Source organism: Cavia porcellus, unplaced genomic scaffold (assembly GCF_034190915.1).
Source record: "Cavia porcellus strain 051 isolate PalLab524CR breed Dunkin Hartley unplaced genomic scaffold, mCavPor4.1 scaffold_10, whole genome shotgun sequence".
Lineage (NCBI taxonomy): Eukaryota > Metazoa > Chordata > Mammalia > Rodentia > Caviidae > Cavia > Cavia porcellus.
Window position 1 is genome coordinate 44,903,374 of NW_026947493.1, and position 23,362 is coordinate 44,926,735.

The 23,362-nt window shown below is 34.7% G+C and overlaps 1 protein-coding gene across 1 annotated transcript in view; it reads left to right on the forward strand.

The window, feature by feature from the left end:
- CUNH8orf34 (chromosome unknown C8orf34 homolog) overlaps positions 1-23,362 on the forward strand; it is a 403,828-nt gene that overhangs the window by 87,556 nt on the left and 292,910 nt on the right. The window contains 1 exon segment of the mRNA XM_063257427.1: positions 5,802-5,830. Within this exon segment, the coding sequence (XP_063113497.1) occupies positions 5,802-5,830 (29 nt within the window).

The window sequence follows — 23,362 nt, forward strand, 5'->3', positions numbered from 1 at the left end:
CTGTTTCTATATGTATATTTTGTTTCACAATGGAAAGTGGGGCCTTTTGAAGTAGAAAGAATTAGGGAACTCTAATTCTCTACATTATGCAGTTTATACCTGCTGAGGAACTATAGTTTGTAGAAATAGCCAGTACGTTTCATGATGTGTGACTTTTCTGACCACTTCCAGGAAACAAATTACACTGTCTAAGGTGAAGAGAATGGTGAGAAGCTGCTGCTTCGGTTTCTTATAGCCACAGCCTAATCCTCCCTCGAGGGCTAAAGTGATGCCAGGTGAAAGTCTTAGCAAAGCCATTAGCTCTTTAGAGCACAGTATACATTCGGGGATGTGAGATCTGTGTTTGGAAATACATTCCTCATGCTGCTGGGGCCTTTTTAGAGGTTAGAATAAATGGGAAAGCCTAGAAGTTGAAGGATGCAATTGGAAGTGATCTAGTTCAGCTTGCACTCTAGAGAATTAGGGAACACATCCCTGGCATGCCTCTTTCTCTAAAAGAAAAGCTGACTCTGAAAACCATTCGCTTCCCCACTTTCTTCAAGGGAGTTTATTGCTACAGTTGAACAGCATCACTGCCATTCTCCCTTTAGTTTCTCTGATATGAAATTTCCTGTAAGTTCGAATCTTGCTCTGTACCCTGAGCTACCCTTGAACTCAGAATCCTCTTGTCCTGTTAATAGACATGTGCCGGAACAGCCCCACCACACACATTTGGGTGTTGAACCCAAGGCCTGTGCATATACGTTACATTCCCAGGTCTTTTTATTTTTTCTTGCACAAGTTGCTAATTTGCTTAGATTGGGCTCAAACTTGTGGTCCTACCTCAGCCTTGCAGAGTGCTAGTTACATAGGTGTATATCACTATGCCCAGCTATATATATATATATATATATATATATGTATATATATATATATATATATATATATATATATATATATATCAATGCCTGCAAGTAATTCTTGATAGAGGCAGTAGGGAACCACCTGTGTAGGTCCCCTGGCTTTGGCCTTTAGTGCTGGCATCAGGAATGTAAGTAAATGAGAGGTTGGGGGTTACTAGGTATAGTCAGTGGGGAGGTGACTATGAAGACTGTCAGTTGGCATGATGCAGTGTTTGAGTTCTGTCTGCTGTATTAAGCTTCTGAGTAACAGAGAGATGAGAAAAACATGCACTGAAGTAAATGACATTTTATGTACTGCCACCTAAAGACTTGTCTTTGAAAAAGGCATTTTAGTTTTTAAAGTATAAAATAAAACACTATTTCAGGATCTTGTCATTAGATTTTTGTTCCTAATCACTCTTATATGACTATAAAATCTTTCTTAGATTCTTTTTTCTGTTTTGGGTCTGAGGATTGTACCAAGAGCTTTCTCACTGACCTACATACCCAGCCTTTGTTTTTGCAACAGGATCTTCCTAAGATGCTGAGGCTGATCTTGAATTTGCCATCTTCTTGCCTCAGACTATTCCTGAACCCCTGGGATTACAGGGTCAGCTAGCTTTAAAGCTAGCTTTAAGAAGGTTCTGATATGTAACCGAAACAGGGAAATTACAGACAGGCAGGGAAAGGGGAACCACAAAAATAATGTAAAATTATTATTGTATAACAGTGGCTCTAAAAACTGAGGTCCCTTATATCCAATTTGTCTGGTCTACTTTTTATTCCTTTAATTATCTTCAATTTTAAAAGTAGTCTGTAAGAAAAAGTACTTCTTAAATGTAAAGTATTTCCTTTGTGTCATCATTTAAATTCTTGCTTTGACTTTCACAGGAACCGTTTGTTTCTCCTACACTAAGGATCCCTCACTCAAATCTTTGGCCGTATTTTCTTATGTTTTGTAGCAATTCACTACAGTTTTTCCAACATATTTTCTGCTATGAGAGAGTCTTAAGTCTCTATAGACCTTAAAAATTTCACTGTAAAATAACATGGTTTTTAAGAGTTAATAAATGTCTAAAAGTTGTTCATCTCTTCTCAGGAAATAACTGTGGGCATTCTGCTAGACCCGAGGATGACTATTCGGGCTAATCAGTGTAAATGATTCCCAGTGGAGTTTCATGCTTCTCTGAAGAAGTGTTTCATTAAAACTTTTTCAACTGCTTTTAATCAGTGTAAGCTTTGATTAAAAATGGAATGAAAAAGTAAAAAATACCCCAGGCGTTTGACATTGAGAGTAGAAAGATGAGATGATTATATATAATAGAATGGAGATTTGTTTGGCTAATGTCTTAGACCAAGTCATTAAAATATGTAAATTTAAGAAAAATATGAAAATAGGTATTTGAACAAAATATACTCAGACCAAACTCTTGGAATAATGAGAGGTATAATTCTTTCTTCAAACCAAGTCTTCCATTTAACTAGTTTGAGTTTTATTCTGGGGCATATAACATCTACTAAAATGTGTATTCAGGGCAGCAATGCTTTATCTTCATTTTCTATCTCTGAAGGTTTTCAGCTCTGTTATCTAACATCTCTTGATGTTTCCTGTAATTGAGAGAAGCTAGTACTATGGCGGTATACATTTGGACCACTTATGTTTTTGTTTTACTTACTTGCCAGTTTTTTTTTGCTACATTCTACGTAAATACATGTATTGCAGCTATTTTTAGGAATAATGGATTCATAAATCCAAAGTGTAAAGGAAACTTAAAGGTTAACTGATAGCTTTCAAAAAATCAAATAAGAGGTGTCTTTTTTTTTAAGTCTAAGGACATTAGTACAAAAATTTTTAAAACTCAGAGTTTCAAATATCTTAATCAGTTGAATCATCGGTTATTTAGTTTCAGATATATAAACTTTATGATTTAGAATGATGAAGAGAATTTTGTTTCATATTCTCATCTCTCTTTAAATGCACTAATTTTTAAAAGTATTTACATTTAAATAAGAATGCAGTACCGATCTTGAATTGATATTAGAAATGAACCTTTTTGTAAGGTAATGAATTGAATCCTCAGTACCCTCCCCCCAAAAAAACCAAAGAAATGAGCATTTTTGTAAAATATAGCAACCATAAATGTAAGCACTTAAAACCTATTTGTCCTTCATAAACTGGAATATTATATTTAAAAATACTGCAGAATATGGCATAAGCCACGTGGTATGTCAAAATTCCATTTTTTGTAAAATGGAAGTTATTCAAAATGATCATTTGTAGGTCCACATATTTTTAAAACCAAATATTGTGAATGTGTGACTTAGGCTAGGTCTTTTGAAATGTGCATAATTGCCTGCAAGGTTTTTGGATCTCTTATCTATAAGTCTCACATCCCCTCCCCAGCTGCAGCACCACAGTCCTCCACCCGGGCTCACTGAGCAGTGATGTGACCCACCTCCTGCGCAGTGCCCTGTGAAGTCTCTTCTTAGCTGGGTAAAGGTGCCTCCTTCACAGTGTAGAAAGCCTGAATAATTGCTAAGTTTAAGCTATCTTCCCCATTTCTGAAGTGGTAGCCAGACTCTCTCTCACTTAGTGACACATAAACTACTTAGTTACTTTTATAAAAAAAAAAAAAAAAAAAAAAAAGCCATAGAATGTTGCTATCCAAAATGTGTCTCAAATATGCCTGCATTTCCGGTTTTGATTTTAGGGAAAAAATATTATTTACTGTGTTGAAGAAATGATATTTCGGGGTTTTAGGGCTTTTCTTGTTTTTGTTTTTGTTTTCGTTTTGCTTTGATTCATTATCCATCATAGTAGGGTGGGGAATGAGGTAGAGATTAAGCATGGGGCAAATTGGACAACTAACTGGGAAGAATGTGTCAGAAGTTAAAAAAACCCAAGATGACTCCATGGCTCCCAAGCACTGTACATAGAGCCAATCAGAAAAGTCATATTTTCAGTCCCTCATTTGAATCTGGGGTAGTTTCAGGACCAATCAGAAGAGCAGTATTTTTAATCCTCCATTAACTTCTGGCAGGAAGCCAAGGAAGTCTTTCCATAGAGCAGTTTACTCGGGCTCCAAGCCAAGGAAGGCTTTGCTAGGACAAATGTCCTATGCCTTAATTGCATGTGGAAGAAGCCGATCCAGGATACCCTCGCGGCCCTGTGAGTCTGTTCACTGGCCTGCTCCTGCCTTGCAGAAAGCACCTATTGTCTGCCTTAAATAAATGTACAATTTCACTGCCTTTTCTGTGTGTCTTTCTTCAAGACATCAAAACCTAGAGAGAATTCCTTAGGACCTTCTATTTGCTGACAGGAGATGTGATAGAAACTGGTCCCCGCTCTACCATCTGATCAAATTTTGTATCTAAACAGGGAAGGGGATCTGAACAGTTCTTTATTCCAATTTATTTTTTGGAAGCTATTTTCAGGTTTTCCTTTTCAACTTCTTCTTGCTCTTTATAGGCCACTGAACTGCAACTTTAAATCTTACTCTTATTTTCTCTATGGTCCCTTGGATTTCAATTTTAATCTTCTCAGGTCTACCCTCCAGAGGAGTTTGACATCAGCTCTTCTTTTTCCTCTATTTCAAACCTGAAAGATGACCACAGTTACTCCAGTGCCCATGCACAGCCTTGTGTTCAGCCCTAGGCATGTCATTGTTCACGAAATAATAAATAAACAAAAATCAAAATGAGCTGGGAGTGTCACGGAGCAGCACAAAGTGGCTCCCAAAGCAGTGATGAGGATGAGTAAATGCATCGTACCCTTAGAATAAATTGCAGGTTTGCTGACTCCTTTTGAAGGAAAAAAAAAAAAAACTCAAGACAAGGCTGTAAGTAGAATGAAGGAATTTATTAATCAGAAGTTCAAAAGTATGCACTCAAGGAAATAAACAGTGTGGGCCCTCAGCAGAGAGGTGCATCACAGTCTGGATCGGGGTGTATTTATGGGAGATTTGGGCATGGTGAGTATGTGCAAAGAGGGATTTCAGTTCACTGATGAAAGGCAATAGCTCTTTCTGTAAGTGAAGGGAGAGAGCCTGTTTGTAGGTGACAGTCCTCACAGAAGACAGAGCTGCAGCCCATGCACTGGGAAAGGCCTATTCTCAGTGGATAAAACATAATGGAAAAATTCCATTTGTAGGTAGAAGGAAGATGCCTGGTCTTACTGTATTTTGGGAGAAAAGAAAAAAGAAATATAAGCTGGGTTTGTGTCCTGAAGCTGCAGTTTTTATTTTTAAAATCATGATATGCCTTGCCACCCGTTTATTTAGCTTCATTTCTTCTGTCCCGACTCTGGTGGATGATATCTTTAGCCTGACATGCTCAGGCTGAATTGCCCAAATGCTCAGGAAAATGTTTATGCTGGTAATAAAGATTTACTGGTCATCACCATGCGGAGAAGTAAACATTGGCTCAAGAAGCTGTCAGAGGGTCTTAAACATCTTTTCTGTTTCTTCATAAACAAAACAAAAAGATTAAAATAAATTTTACCATGTCAGTCATCATTCTACCTTAAGATCCTAAGATCCACTCATTATAGGAGTGTAAATCACAAAAAGGAGAAAAATTATTACAAGCTATGTTACATTTTATTGTCATCATAACATAAAAATATTTCCACAGTTGTCCTTGGAGGTTTGTTCCACCTCTAACAAACTACAAGAAACACAATATTTGTTTTATTTTCTTTGCATCTGTATTGTTTCATCAGGTTGTGCTGTCATAATTTGATTTAAATTCTTAATTTGTTTTCATGGTAGAAAGAATCACAGCCATATTTGGAAGAACTGTTGCAAAATGAAAAAAGAATAAGAAATGCACTAGATTACAAATAGAACTTTTGTTTTTTTAACATTAGGTTATTAAAGAGTGTTTCTAAAATTTTTTTTATAAATCTCTTTTGAATCCCAGGTATTGCAATTTCAGATGAACTTGATAAGGTAAGTTGAATATATATCTAATGAAAATAAAGTGTAAAACTTACATTTTAATCCATCATCTTTATTAAAAAAAACTTTCTCAAATATATGAAATAATCAAATATAATTCGTTTGGTCTTAATGTCATAAAACTTTCAAAATTATATGCTTATAGTCATCGATGAAAATTATTTCATCAGTTATATGTCACATACTTTCTTGCATCATGGCCTTTGAAATTTGGCTGCGAAAAGCAGAATTAGTTTAATGACTAAACTACTATCTTGAAAAAATAAAATATTATGTAAATTATTTAGATTTGGATGATGATATGGAAGATATTACACTTGTAATTTTCTATTTCTGCCCTTTGAAAACTTTAGTCATTTAGGTTTTTTTGTTGCTTTAATTTTCCAAGAACCGAGACTAAGATGATTTAAACTGCACTGAAGGTCGTGATAGCTTGCAAGAGTAGTATAACTAGGATTACATTTTCATAGGAATGTCAGTGGAACTGCTCATGGATTGGTTGTGTGTAGTTGTAGAAGGAATCAGTCAATGACAGTTCTAGCATTGGGAAATGAGCAACCAACCAAATGCACTGTGCTGTCATTCAGCAAAATTGGAAAGACTAGGAAAAGAGAAATTTGTCAGATTGGGCATAAAACCAAAAAAGTTTGCTTTAAAATTATTTGATTTGTCTGTTAAACATGTTTATATAAATTGTTGTTGAAAGAGATTTGATTGAGAGATATACTTTTAGTAGTCATCATGAGGGCAGAATTTTTCAATGTTTCTGTTTTCATGACTCCTTTCTAATGTGTAATAACTAAAAGGACCCCCCCCCCAGACTTTGGCTTATGCAGGATATGTGTATTAATATTTGCCATGGTAAAATTAAAACTGATAAAAATTTCATATGCTTATCATTGTAAAGTGGCAGGCATTAAAACCATTGCATTAAAAATAACAATGTAAAAATGGCTTATTTCTCAAAGTAAAATATTAGTGAGAATGTGATCTTGATTACTTTCTGAAAATCTCTTTAATGTTTTTGGCTCAAGTGAAAATTGGCAGGTTCTGCATTTAATCTGTTGTTACCTATGTTTTGATGAAAACATATGGCATCAGGAATATAGGAAAGGTGTAGAATTTAGAAACTTACCTGGTGAACATCAGTCCAGGTATCTTCCTAAATAAAAAATATGTTAAAACTTGACTTGATGGCCAGGTAGATAGGGAATAATACACAAAATTGAGATCAAGTAAATTACAACATTTAAAAATACTAAATATAATATAAAATTGTGTATTTTTTGCAAAAACAATAGTTAACACTCTCCCTCAAATGAAAATACAACTTTAGAATTTTGTACCATAAAAATGCATTCTGATTCAAGAAATAGATGCATGAATAATATTCTTTGTTGTTTTTTTTTTGTTTTGTGGTGGTAGGGACTTGTCTTAGTTGCTTTTAACTCATCGCTGAGACAAAAGTTGGGAAAGGAATGGTTTATTTCTTACAGTTTTTGGAGGTTTCAGTCCATACTCCGTTGGCTCCAAGGCAGAGTGGCATGGCAGGGCCGCAGTTCATGGGCGACTGCAAACCGCAGGCAGAAACTGGCAAGACAGCAAGACACGCCTTCTTCCTGCCATTACATTGTATGCTGGCTCCACCCCTATGTGGGTGTAGCACTGACACCATCAATCCAAACTCTAGACAATGAACCAATCACAGATGCATAATGCAAATGCATGAGGCCTGGGAGCCACAGATATAAACCATGACAGGACTGAAATCAGGACCTTTTAATAGCCATCATATACTTTAATATTGATGTAATTTATATATGTACTAACTCCAGGAAAAACTAGACCTTGATTGTATAGAACAACACACATGAAAAGTGGGAGTGGTCTCTTGGCTTCCTTCAGCTTTTTTAGGTCCCTTATAAATGATCCTTATAGTGTTGTATACTTTGTCTCTTTATGTTATGAACTTCCTTACAATTTTCAGAAACTAGTGACCCTATCCTTTGCAGTTATGAGCTATGTGATTTTCAAGTACAGCTATATAACAATTTCTTGATTTGTTTGCTTTTTTCAATACATGCTACAAAACCCTGACCGCATGACCATTAATGAGCTTTGTGAGGTTGCTATCATCTCCCCTTTTTTCCTGTTCTCTGATATGCAGCAGCACAATTAGTTATAGTACTTAGGTAAACCAAGGAACTTTAATAATTTTTTTTTGTACTGAAATGGATTTGACCTGTACTGATAAATTATGGATGCTCTGGCAATGGTCAGTTACCATCTTTGGGATCAGTCCTCCTCTCACATCCTCTTCTTCCCCCCAGAGCTAGGACAGGGATATCCATTTGACAAAATTTCACCACACTGATGACTTTATTTACTGAATGTTTCTTACTTTGAAAACTTAATAGAAATTGGTGGATTTTATTCCACATATATTATTTTGCATTTTTATTGAGGAAGATGCCAGTAGTTTCATAAGTAGCATATTTACGTCAGTGCATAAAAAATGACTTCACTCTCATATCTGATTTCCAAGGGAGCTAGATAACACAAAGGAGGTCCCAGGCTTCTGGAGCCTTACTCTCTTGTTAGTGCTGTGCCTGTGGAAGCCAGGAGCTTGTCCCATAGCACCCCCTGGTGACCATGAAGCTTACAGTCAGAATTTTTCTAAATACTTAGCCAAGCACAGGCAGCCTTTGGAAAGCAGTCAATCATGATTTCCAACCCGTACTGACTTGGCTCTTCTGTCTTCATTGTAATAATAAGAACAAACACAGCTTCTTCCTCTTGGTTCCTTTCCAGTTGTAAGAATTCGATGCATATATATTACTCTTAGCTCATAAAATAGTGTTTTACTATTTACATTTCAACTGCCATTTTATTTATTTTTCTGTGCCTTTAAATGTAGTTTTTGAGTCACAATAAAATTAATTTCAATTCACATGAAAGATAAAACGGGTTGATGTTATTATCAAGGGCATTTTTAAAAAAACGGTGGCAACTCCATCATAATGCATCGTTCTTTCCATTTCCTCCTCTTAGCCAATGCACTGGTTTTCCATGATGCTGCAACAAATTAAAACAACACAGATTTATTATCTTATAGGTCTGTAGTTTAGAAATTGAATGCAAACCTGGTTGTTAGCTACCATCGAGTTGTTGCCAGGGCCGTGCTTCTTCCTGAAGGTTCCAGGGGAACTCCATTTCTTTGCCTTTTCACACTCCTGGAGGCTGCTGTATTCTTCAGCACACAGTCCTCTTGTTGTACCTTTATACTGAGCAATATCTTTCTCACTTTAGCCACAAACACCTTTCAATTTGTAGAATCATGCTGTATGGGAGCCTCCTAGCTATCCCACATAATTTTTCCATGTCCAGAACTTTAGTCTTGTACTGTTTTGTTTGCTTTGTAAAGTAGCATAGTCGTAGGTTTTAGGCATTAAAACATGGAAATCATTGAGAAGTCATTATTCTGCCTACATAACTACTATCCCAGACTGCAGTATTCTTCATGAACACTCTTATTCTTTGGGTGCCTAGGATTTCAATTCACCCTTTGAAATGCCACAAGGTAGCCTAGTTCGTGCTGGCTCAGTTCCTTATCACGGAGGCAATGTGACCCATCCCCCAAATCCTGCAAGTGTGGGGTGATTTGGAGCTTGCTCTCCTAAGGACTGAATGCTTCTATGTTGCAAGACTCGTGCTGACCAGCGATGCCTGGGTTGGTGGCCAGCCAGTGGCTTGCTGAAATTAGACTTTGGAATACTGCTCCCGTTCCCAAGCTCTCGGAGGGATCAGGCTGAGAGCAGTGTTAAAGGGAACCCACATCTTGGCCTCACTTCTCTCCTTCTCCCCACTCACCCTCTTCCCGGTTTCAATAACTCACTGCCTCAGCTTCTGAGTGCAGGGAGCTCTGTGAGCCACAAGGTAATTTTTATAAAGCAGAAACTCGCTGAAAATTTTTCCTAGATGCTCTGCTACTTACTAATAAGATACTAATTTCTAAACTAGAATTAGGTCTCCATATTGTGTCTCACATCTCTATTTTAGGCTTTTTTGTCCTCTTTCCTATTTATACTTTTCCCTCCTGTCTCCTGTATTCTTCCTTGGATAAGGAAGCTGTTTGTTTGTTTGTTTGAGTCTCCCTGTGTAGTTCAGGCTGGCCTTGAACTTACTATGAAGCTCCAGCTGACCTCAGACTCCTAGTGATGCTCCTGCCTCAGCCTTCCAAGGCATGTGCCCTCACATTTGATCAACAAGGGATACAGAGTATAATGCAGTTAGACTGTGGTACCTCCAGGTCATGTTTTTATTCAGTTCCATATTTCTGTTCATGTCCTTTTCTCGCCTCTGTTATCCAGCCATCAAGTTCCAACTGTTCATGGTATCTTTGAAGAGAGACAGGTCACCTTGCATATTTTCTGTGAATACACAGTGACTGGTTCAGATGACACTCCTTGTCTCATACTGTGTGTATTTGTGTTCACTGATTGAGGAAGTATTGTAGTGTTATGGAAAAATCTATAGAGAGGCCTTGAATGAAATCTCAGTACCTGGTGTTTACTAGCCATGTTACCACCAAGAAATTATAGGTGATGGGGTTTAATTTCCTTCTCTGTAAAATTTAGATGATTTTAGTAACTGTTGAAAATAACATTGATTTCCTGCTAGAAATAATTTTATGTGTATTGCTAAAATATCCAAAATATGAAAATTTCAAAGAAGTATACAGGACAATCATTTCAAAATGAATAGGATTTAGAAAGTATAAATGTCCTGAACAGAATGCAGTTTCAAGATTCTATATTGTTGCTTCAGTTGTTCTACAATTGAACTTTGGCTGGTCAGTGCCACCCACAAAATCACTGCAAACTAGTCATTCATGGGAAAATAGACCGTTCCTGCTACTGAACTGTAAGAGAAGTATTCTTTCATTGGCCCTAATGGAGCAGATTCTGTGAAATGTAGTCACTAATACCCTCAAAAGTATTCTCACACTTCTTTGCACCAAAGGACACATTCAATAGAGAGAAAAGAAACCTGCAGAGTAGGAGAAACATTCCAAATCATATTTCTAGCAAGGCAGTGCTGTCCAAAGTATGTAAAGAGCTCAATGAAATTAAACAAACTTGATTAAAATAGATAAAAGACTTGAGTAGATATTTCTCCATAGATGATGTACAGATGTCCAGCAAACACATGAAAATATGTTCACCATCATTAATCATTAGAAAAATTCAAACCACACCTTGGTGTGATTCTGTGTCACATCCAGTAAAATGGTTAGAATAAGAAAACAGCAAGCACAGAAAATACCACATATTAGTGACGCTGTGAAGAAATTGAGGTCCTTATGTGCTGTTGATGAGAATATAAAATGATGCAGCCACTATGGAAAATAGCGTAGCAGCTCTTCAAATAATTAAAAATAAATTACCATATGCTATGACATTAGAATTTGTAAACCCATTTGCATTTTTTCTTGAACTTAATCCTCAATGTAACATAGATGGATCTTTAGGAAGTCATTAGGTCAGGAGACTTCACTTTCATGGCTAATGGGGTTAAATCACTTATTGAGGGGCTTTGTGGAGCCCATTTGGTCCTTGCACTGGCCCTGCCATGTGAGGACACAGTGTTCATTCTTTCCTCCACATGAGGATTCAGCAAGACTCACTAAGAAGTAGAGAGCAGAGAATGTGACTTTACCAGACACAGAATTTCCAGCAACTGGCTCTTGGACTTCCCACCCTCCAGAACTATGAGAAATAAATTTCTATTTTTTAATAAATTACCTCATCTAAGGCATTTGGTTAAACTGATAAGCATGGAATAAGACTCTAAGGGATGAAGCAATCCCATTTGTAATTCATCAGGATCTCTGAGAGACATTTGTATACCCATGTTCATAGAAGTACTATTCACAATAGTCAGGAGGTGAAAGCAACTGAAATGCCCGTCAGCTGATGAATAGACAAGTGAAAGGTGGTGCGTGCATATAGTCATGTTACTCAGTTTCATTATTCAGGAATTATTGTCACACTGTAGAACACTGATGAATTCGAGGAACTCATGCTAGTAAATAAGCCCATCACGGAAAGACAGATGGCCTCTCACCCAATTCATATGAGGAATTTAAGTAGTCAACTTCACAAGAGCAGGAGTCCTAGTTGTGAAGGTCAGAGTACAGGGAAAATGGAGAGTTGTTTCATGAGTCTAGAATTTGTTTTGCAAGACAGATGATGTCTGCTGGACAACTGAACTGTCTCTTAGAAATAGTTTAGATGATAATTTCATAATTTCATGTTATGTATTTTTATTACAATTTAAAATCATTCTTTCTGTTAATAAGAAAATTACTTTTGTGGGACTTCCTAGACCATTGTCCACTGACCTAGACTGATGTCCTAACCCAAAAGCAAGCTTCTGGTAGCCCAGTTCCACTACACATCTCCTAAGGGAAGGACTGGCTTTCCTGATGTTTCAGTTTAAGAAAAGTGTGTATGTTAACAGGAGTTCCTAACCCGAAGGGCCACAGACCAATCCACGTCCTGTTAGGAATGGAACCATGCACCAGGAGGCGAGAGGCAGGAGAGCAGTGAAGTGTCACCTGTATTTACCGCTCTCCATCACTCACACTCCCACCTGCGTGAAGCTTCCTGTCAGATCTGCAGTGGCATTGAGAGTCTCATAGGAGCACAAGCCATACCAGGAGGGACGTAGGCTCTTTTGAGTCTTCCTTAACCCACCTACCACCCCACACCACTCCTACCCTTCTGAAACAGACCCAGTCCTGGTGCCAACAAGGGTGTGTAACTACTGCTTAGAGTATTTCGAGCCACAGGTAGTGCTCTGTCATTTATAAAGCTCATCATGAACACTGCTGACAGTCAGGCACTCTTCTGAATGCTTAAAGTACATGTCCTCACTTACACTCACCACAGCCCTAGAGGAAGCTTTTGTTATTTCCATTTTACAAGTGAGAAAACTGACGCTTCATAGAGTTTGTCAGCTGGAGCAAATTTACAGATATGGATAACAATGGGCAGAACTCAGACAGGAGGACACTTTAACTCCAAAGCCAGGCTCGTCACCACTTTACGGTTGTACCTTCCGGAGAAGAAGTTCAAAGAGCTTATTTTACATTATTTAAGAATGGAATCCACTTCAGACATCACATGCCATGGGCTATCTGCTGCTTGATGGTTGCTTCACTTATAGTACCAATGGTGACTCGCTGACTTTCCTGAAGAAAGGATGTCATTTTGCCACATGGCTTTGTTTAGCTATTCACTTTTTATTTCTGAGAGGCTTTCCCCAGGCAAAGAAATCTGGATTGTGTTGCACTTTTGAGTTAGTACTTCAGTAATGGTTTTGATATTTCCAAATCCAGCGGGGCATACTTAAATTGCCATGCACCTTTTGTCTTGCTTCTCCTCTGTATCGCAGCATCTCTTGTGCACTCGTGTGTAACCACATGAGCACCACATGATATTTTTAGCAGTGGGAAAATTCCAGAGAGCTATTTTCTATGCTATGTTAATCATATGTTTGATTTTTAAAAACCAGGCTATGGTTCTAACATTAAGGAAAATAATCATATATATTTTGTTATATCTCTATCACTGTGGTTCTTGTCTATATTTGTCTCTAAAAAGTTTTCTCTTATAAACAAAATCCAGAACATGACAGTCAAGGAAAATTGGTTGGAATTATTTCACAGACACAGGCTTAGTATCTCTAATTATAGCAAGTGTCTCAAAGTAGAGTATGAAAGAGCTAGATTCTACTGAATCAAGCTATATAAGGAAATTCCTCACAGAGAAAAAATCCTTCACTGTGTGAAAAGATGCTCAGACTCGTTTAGAATCAGAGAAATGAAAATTAAACATTACTACTTATCTACTAGATTTACAGAAGTCTCCTAGTTTGTTAAAATACTCTTTCAGTGAGGTTCCGGGAAAATAGGCACATTCACACATTGCTGTGGGAATGCGAGACAATACAAACACTGCAAATGGAAATATTGCAGTCATTCAAACATGTCATGTGCAGATACTCGCTGATCACGTGATCTTGTTACTATAAGCCTATTTCAAGGACACATTAAAAAATATGAAGAGACCTCCCTGTGTCTGTAATGCTACTTCAGTATAAAAAATGAAAAGAATTAAATGTCAATTAAAAGAAGCCAGGCCTGGTGGCACTTGCCTGTAACACTATCACTCCAGAGGCTAAGGCATGAGAATTTCTGAGTTTGAGGCCAGCCTGGGTTACAAAAAATGTGCGTAAGGCCAGCCTGAACTGCATAGTGAAACCTTGTCTCAAAAAGACCCAAACAAATAGACAGTAAATAAACCTGAATAAATTTAGTATATCCACAAAATAATTATATAGCTATATAAAGAATATATATAGCATTATAGAATTATCTTTAGTATATATTGTTAAATGAAAAAACAAGATGACTAAAATGTTTATGTTACTATTTATCTAGAAAAGTAAAAGGAAAAAGGTACATATGTTTGCTAATATTAGCAATAATATCAAAACCTGTCATACCATAAAACACATACACATGCATACATACATACGTACAACATATTTTTTTAAAGTTATTTGTATCAGAAAGGAAGGTACAGAGAGTAGAAATAAAAAAAGAGGTAGAGGAGAGAAGACGAGAGAAGATTGACTTCTTAGAAGTTTGACTATTTTACTTTTGTAACCATGTGAAATTTTTATGTAATTTTAAAAGTGTTAAATCTTAAAGTATCAATTTTAAATAGTTAAAGACAATGAAGCGAATTCGTGCAATTGCATTTCAAGTTGATAGCACAAACACATGGAAATGAATTTCCATGTGTCATTTAAGCAGGGATTTTATTGTAGAGGGATGTACTTTCAGGACAGAGAGAACAGCAGTGTACTTTTAAACTTTTTTTACAAATCATGTTGTTAATGATAATGTTGAAGTATTTAGAGTGTATTTACTTTGTACTCTTTGTGTAATGTACCAAAGAGGTTAGTAGGTTATTGTGTTTAGGAACTGGAATTTTGACATGAAAAAGGAAAATATACATGTAAGATGAATAAAATTGAGTGAAAATTCTATAATCTGGGTTTCAGATTGGAAGGATTAAGAACTGAACATTGCATAGGATTAGAAAACTGCAAACTGGCAAATACGACACAGGTGCAGGTCAAGATCAACAAAATCTGATAAAGTTAGTGGGTGAAATTTTGATGAATATTTAATTAGTTTCAAAGTTACCTCCTCCATATAATACTTTTTAATTAACAAAAGTAGCAACTTTACGTTGGAGAAAGTAGGAAGACACCACCTTAAATCATCAAGGTTAATACAATTATTGTTGAAAAAAATCAACACTATATGCCTTTTGAAATGAAAAAAAAAAAAAACTCATTCTTTGTGATTTTTTCCCAAAAATACTTGGTGTAAATACAATCACAAAGAAACATTTTAAAAACACAAATTGAACGATCTTCTAAAAAGTAAATTTACCAGACTTTTTGCAAACATTAAAGTCTTGAACATCAATGACTACAAACTGTTTCAGATGAAAAGAAATTTAAAATGGTTACTGAATGCCACATGTGGTGCAGGACTTTCTTTTGCCATGAGCAACATTATTTGGATCAAGAAATTTTAAAATGTTAGCATATTAATATTATCTCCTTATTAATTACTGGCTTTTATTGTCATACGGTAGCCATATGTGAAAATATCTTATATTCTGAAGTGTTTAGAACAAAGAAACATCACATCACAAGTCATTCTGGAAAATTATCATAGATAAAAGATTTATATAAACATATATTTCATATATGTAAATGATAAGGCATAATGTTAATGAAAATTATATGCAAAATATCACCCAACAAGGTTGATGGTATCACTTCAACAACATTTGAGTGGTTGAGGCAAAGGGGAAATGGGAATTCTTTGTTTTTCTTTTTCTTATTATAGCTTTTCATAAGTATGAATTATATAAAAATAAAATATTTGAAAAATACATTTTCTTAATTTTATCTTCTATTATCAATCCATTAAAATTAATAATCCTGAGATTCTATCTTTAGGTATTATTTCACTTTGAAAAGCAATCAGTGTTCCTTGAACAACTTGTTCCAAATCTGGAGCAGAGAATGTTCCAAAAACAAAAAACAACTATATCTTGTCATACAAAAAAGGAAAAGTAAAGATTTTATCAAAATATCTTAGAAGCCAACTGAAAAAGTATTCTATTGAGAAAAACTGAAACTAGGAAAGACTAATACCTGCAATGTTAATGAATTATATCAAATTTAATTGTTTATCCAAAAATCCCTCATTAAAAATCTTTGAAGTACATTATGTCTCCAAAATTATTATTTTAAAAAACTGTCAAAAGTAAAAGGAAAGAATAAACTTTTAATCTGCTTTTTCTGTACAAATTGTGTCCTTCTGGATAACCAAATACTTAATGACAGGAAATTTTTCTTTACAATATTTCATTTGTAAATGAATGCAGAATTATAGATTAGACCATCATCGTCTGGCAATCTGGTGAATTAACTGATCTAAGCACAATGTCCAGTGCTGCTGGCATTCCTGAAAAGCAGTCAAAGGGGTTTCATGTGCCTCTAGATGAAAGCAGACCCATTCTCTGTGAAGTGCTATTGGCAAAGACAAATACAGCAAACTTTCATCTACTTCTAATTTTCAGAAATTACAAGGAAGAGAGGAGCACTTCAGACCACATCACAGGAATGCGAAGGAAAACATGTATACTCTGCAAAACTCATAGGACAAAATCTCTAGACCCCAGATTTTTCAAACAATCAAAAATTACAAAAGCAAAATGAAGTAGAGGAAGTCACTTAGAAGAAATGTGAAAGACTGTCAGTGAGTTACAAGTAGAATCTTGCTGACTTGTGCAGATAAAAAGGCAATTTTCCTGAGATAAACAGGGAAATTTGAAAATTTAATCCATATTGTTATTAGAAAATTATTGTTGATTTAAGGCTAAGTGAGATGATGGTATCATATTTATTTATAAAAAATACCACTGTGCTTTTTAAGAAATATATACTGGAGTAATTACAAATGAGATTTGATGGAAGGAAGATTTGACATAATCATGCCAAGAAAGAGGAATTAGGAAAGGATATAGGAGAAGGTATGAGGAAGTGAGTTTGTCTGTGAGCTTACAGCGGAAGAAAATGTGTGTAAAACACAAAGGAACTTATTTTATTATTCTTTATAGCCTTCATCAGTTTGCATATATCCAAATAAATAGTAAAGTTTTAGATCATAACTAGGAGGATGCAGAAAATAGGAGAGGAGGAAAAAACAATAATTTTATGCAACCATTAGTGCTACATTATACTAGATATTTTTTGATATGTTTTTACAGTTTGGTTCTAACTACAGTACAAACAGTGATTATGAATTTTCTGTTTTACAAATAAAAAATGGAGGCTAAAATGATTAAGTAATTTGCTTAACATCTCAACACTAGTCCTTGGTAGAACTAGAAAAAATATTCCCCATTGTCTTCTGACACCTCCTCTGGCTTATCCCAAATCCACCATAAAATGGAAAAAATCTGAAAATAGATTTAATGCATTAGTAGCATTATTGAGCTATAATTCACGCATCATAAAATGATATTACTGAGTTTTGTTGGATCATTGAACAGAACTGTTTGGTCTCACTGTTTGTCCACTGTATAAGCTTTAATTTTGTAACTTGAACAAATATTTCTAAGATGACAATATGTAATCCATTAACTAGTGATTTCCTACTGTTTATTTTTTTCTGAAATTCTGTATAACTTGTACCCTTTTTCTGCTTTTTTCTCTTTTTCTCCTTAAATAAAATTAAAAAAAATAAAGTGAAATTTATTGGTCCTTAGTATAGTCACAGAATTGTACAACCATTACCACAACCAAAGTTTAGGATGTTTACATTATCTCCAAAGGCAATCCCGTACTCACTAGCAGCTGGTCCCAAATCTCATCAGACTTAGGTGACCATTAACGTACTTTCTACCTTAGTACACTGGCTTCTTCTGAAAATTTCATACAATGCATGTTATGTTTTTATCACACAAGAGTAGTCTTTGTGACATCCTGTTTCACTTAGAATAATGTTATCAAGGTTAATCTATGTTGTAGAAGAATCAGCACTGGATTCATTTATATTTTTTGTAATAATGGATTGTATAACTATGCCACCCTTTGTTAATTCATTCAACATTTTGTGGACAATTAAGTTGTTTCCATTTTTCAACTATGATGAATAATGTGCATTATTCTAGCTTCCCACCAGAAAGTGAGGGTTCCATTTCCTCCATGTCATTGCTATCATTAATTGTTATCTGTCTTTGAAATTATTGCCATACATATGGATGCAAAGTGGTATTTTATTGTGGTTTTATGTTTCCCTAATAACTAGCAATGTTGATAATATATTATTAATTATTTATTATCTAAACTGTATCATTCATTCACTCAACAAATGTTTGAGTGCTTTCTATATGACAACTCTTAGAAAGAAAGAAATGATACTTCACATGTAACTCTAGAAAAGAATGATAATAGTTGGTGAGCTCATTAGTGAGAACATAAGCAAATTCTTTTCTGATTAATTTCATTTTCTCATATCAATGGTAAGCAGTATCAATTGGCTAAAAGAAGATACTTATGTTAAGTGAAGAATGAAATATATTTGGACCAAAAATATTGAAAAAATAGCAACTAATTATACTTCAGTAAGTCTAGTACATATTCTGTTTACTTCTAGGTATTATAAATATTTCATGCATCAAAATACAAAAATAACAATGATTACCTAGTATCTACAGCTGAAGAATAATTAATTATTGATGTAGCAAAAAGCTTTGTGTAACTGTACCTGATGATAGCTAGCATCATCCTACAATGAATTTTATTATCTTGCTTTTTTTCCTTGTTAGTTTTGTATGGTTTTAAATTTTATTCATATAGTATCTTAGTGCAAGCATGTTTCTGCAAGTTACTCTTACCAAAAAAATGATGCTATAGATACTGGCTTATACATTTCCTTGCCTGCATAAGCAATATCTGATTTCTCTCAGAATTAGAAGTTGACTTTCTTGGCAATGCGTCATGTGCATTTTTATCTTACTAGATAGTTCAGCATTTTTCTTTAAGAAGTTTGTATTAATTTACACACGATTCAGTAGTTTGTAATATTTTCTTTACTCCTGATTCTTGCCAATGCTGTCTTCCATCCAACATTTTAATGAAAAGTCACTTCTGGCGGATTCATTTATCGATGTTATCATTTTTAATACAGCTGAGCACCTGCTCATTTCTTTTGCCTAGTTTTCTTCCTCAGCTATGTTTTCATCAGATTTTTGTTAGTTTATTATGCATTTTGGATGTTAATGTCTGTTAGTTATATGTATCTTGATCTTATTCCCTTATCTCAAGCATTTTAAAAATAGTTCTTATTATTAACAAATATTTTAATATTAACTTGTAATATTAATATTTTGTTAAATCTGTTTCTTCTTGAAGTTGTGAAAGTACTGTTGTTTATTTTCTTTAATTTTTTTTTTCATATTTCATTCTTCCATCCACCTACAATTATTATTGGTTAGTACTACAAAAAGTTGAAAGATACTGTCTTTGTGTTAGATAATAAATTTTTTGGAATCATTTACTGAGAATGATGCATGTTGCATCTGTCCCAAATCATTGTCGAGCTGTTTTCTTCCATTGGCCTATTTTTTCATTTCTAATATTCTATTGAGTGTTTTCTTTTTTTCTCAAGCTGCTCTGTGTAAATTACATGGTAACAGACATGACAGATAATTTCCCATCTTCACCCTGTAAATGTGGGTAGATACCGATCAGCAGGATTAGCATAGTTTTTCAAATAAACTTTCCAGAGTGAATCATGTTAGGTAGTAATAAACAGATACCATCTTACATTCTTGTGCTCCACTTATAATTTGTATTTTGAAAAGTATATGCAGACAGGGTTGAAACTTAGGAATCATGACAGCCAAAAGCACCTGATCAAGTATGTTGAGAGAGAAGTAAAAGAAAATTCTGTAATTATCCATATCACAGTTTAGCAAGTTGACTTGTAATATACAGATTTTTGTATATTTTCACTGAATGTGATTTGAAGTTTTTCAAAACAAGTGTGCTCATATGTAAATAGCATTGAAGTTTGAAACAAGATTGCTTGATTACTCCTTCCACTTGCCGATGTACTGTTGCCAGTTTATACTAATCATTACAAAAAAGAGAAACAGTCTGTGGGGAAGGAGATTACTTTATCATTTATGTTACTTAGATGTAGCAGAAAGCTTTGTTTAACTGTACCTGATGATAGCTAGCATCATTCTATACTGAATTTTATTATCTTGCTTTTTTCCTTGTTGTTTTACTACACATATTCCTGAGAGACTTCTTTAGTTTTGTATTGTTTTAAATTTTATACATATGGTATCCTACTGCAAGCATATTTCTTTTCTTTCTTTCTTTTTTTTTTTTTTGTTTGTCTTTTTCGTTTTTATTGGTACCGGGGATCGAACTCACGACTGCCTGCTTGCAAGGCAGGTGCTTATGCCACTGAGCTAAATCCCCAGCCCCCTGCAAGCATATTTCAAGTTGAATCCAAGTTCAATTTGTGGATTACTTTATCACAAATGTGTGTAGATTTATTTTAGATTATTATCAAGTTCACATATTTAATGTATTTTTATATGAGGATGATATGTACCACAAATATCTTTTTGTGGACTGCCAAAATTAAAATAATTGACTCAAACACTTAAGCATCTATAAGAAATTTTTCATTATTTAAAATGGATAATATCACATAGACATTTTTGATGTGACTTAAAATTATATTATTTATTTACATGACATACTTCGATATGAAGATGCGTTATAATTCACCATATGGATCGTTTTTCAGACTATTTTAAAATTCAATCATGCCTTTTTGTACTATTTTATGAAATCAGAATTGCACTAAGAAGCAAAAGCTTTTAAGATGTGATCTAGCTTTCATGAACATCCAGTGTTATTGAGAGAAATTAGATTCATGTAACATGGAGTGTGTGATTGTCAGCTTTCCACTGTGATGTCAAAATACCAAAATACCAGATATAAACAACCTAACAGAGGATCAGTTTGTTTTGGCTCATGATCTCACAGGTTTTCAACCTGTGTTTGCCTGGCCCATCTGCTTTGGATCTGTGGTAAGGGAGAGTGTCCTGGTGGAGAACACATGACAGAGAAAACTGCTCACCTAGAGGTGCTGGCAAGCAAAGAATAGGAAAAGAAGGCAGAGAATCCATAACCCTTTTAAGATATGCTGCCAGTGAAATGACCTAACTTCCTGCAGTGGAGCCACCTCTCCATAACACCAAAACCTGGTAACTAAGCCGTGAGTTATGGCCCCTGGGGATCTTAAGAACCAAACTATAACAATTTAGCCATGGTCAGAGCAGGTGAAGTCACTCTGAGCTAGCCACAACTTGCTGGCAAGAGTTGATCTAAATACGGTAACCCGTTCCTATATACGTGAGCTTGTTGCTGATGGACTGTACTAAGCAAATCTGTGACCCATAACAGCATATCTGACTAAAAATGCTTTGCTCACTAAATTTAAGTATGCTTGCTTAAGAACCTCAATATCTAGGAAACTCTAACTTGGAAAGGGCATAGATAATGCATCTTTACATTTCTAAAGAATAGTTCTGATTTACAAAAATTATCCATGAAATTGTAAGTTACTTGTTTACCATATGCTTAAGATACTTTTGAGAACATTGTATGTTCAGTGTGTATCTTTACGTTTATTTGGTCAAATGCTGATGTTTGTAGTCTTATGAATGTAGCATTGAAAAGTGCTCTCTTCACTAAAGTACTTTGAGAGAGATATATGGAAAGATGCTTGCTTAGCTTCATCAAATCTAAACAATATGGCCATCCATAAGCCTGCCATTTTAACCTACATATAAATAGACTAAATTCAATAATTTTAAAAAGATAAAGCACTTTTTAAAAGAGAAATTATTCTTTGCTTCCTTTTTCATCAGCACTAGCATATAAAGAGATTTGTGCAGAAACATAAAATAGTAGATCCCTATTTTTTCACTCATAAAACACAGACTTTCTAACTCCTCCGATCCTGGTTGCAGCTCTTTGGTTGCCTTGCTCCTGAGTTATTTCTCACTAAATTTCTGCTGCTGGTTGGAGTTAAATATCCTGAACACCAAACCATTTATCTTCCCTCTGTGCTGTACTTTCCAGCAGCAGTGGTGTCTATCATTTTATTAAACTTCCCAGTAAGCAATCAAGGAGTTACTTCTGATTCTCTGCAGTTCTCAACTTTTTTTAAACACTTAACTTAAAATCATATTTCTTTTCCTTTTGTTTACAGTACCTAAACCCACTCATATCTGTGTTTCAGTGGTTAGTTTCTTTGTACCAGTTCTTATGCTGTTGTTGAATTTAGAGCAAAACAAACATCCAACCCCAATTTTAACCTGTTTTGTAGATAAGATCATTCGCATTAAATTAATTATCCAACCTCTTTGGTACTTCATGAAATAAAACTTTATACAGTGAAAACCCACACCATCAGTTCCCTGCTCTTTTTCCTTTGTCCAAATGGACAACCAAGCATCTGCTCTTACCCCGCCTGACCAATTTGGGCAGTTCTGTTTACTGTTTTATTTCCAGATAAATCACATATATGGAAATGACTTGAATAAAGCCTGTGCCCTAAATTACTATATGTAGCATATACACAAAATTTTATATAATTATATATATATGTAATATTATAATTTCACTTTTACATATGAATTCATTTGATACGCTTTATAATTTCTGTCACTTCCATTTTACAGTTGGAGAAAATGATATTCAAAGAATAACACTTCAAAGAAAAATAGGTTGAAATGGATTATGGAGCCAAAAATAATGTTTATAGTTTTTTTATTCCAACACAAGTCTTTGCCCGAATCTGCTTTTAAAAATAAATATATATTTAAATCTATAAATTTTCCATTAAATTTTAATTACTTTTCCTCAAACACTTTTTAATTGTAGCAGATGAATATGCCTTTCCAGTTATTTCAAAATATTAGATTGATTGGATAATTTCACAGATGAAGTTCACTGAGTTCTTTGTTTTCTTAATTTGTCAATGGAATTTGTTGCTATAAAAATACTTGTATACAGTTTACCTGCTATATTTTCATGAAAATTTAAACAATATTAAGCTATCCAACTTTATGTCAACACTTGGAGAAATGCTTATCAAATATGTTCTAAGTCACATTTTATGTGTTGTTTTTATAGTGTTTATATATTAACTATTTATTCCATTTATAAATTATAATGTTACATTTGTATTGAATTCACATATTATTTTTGTGAATTATAATGATTCAGAATACTCTGTTCAAATTCTTAAGGATTTATTCAAGACCTTTT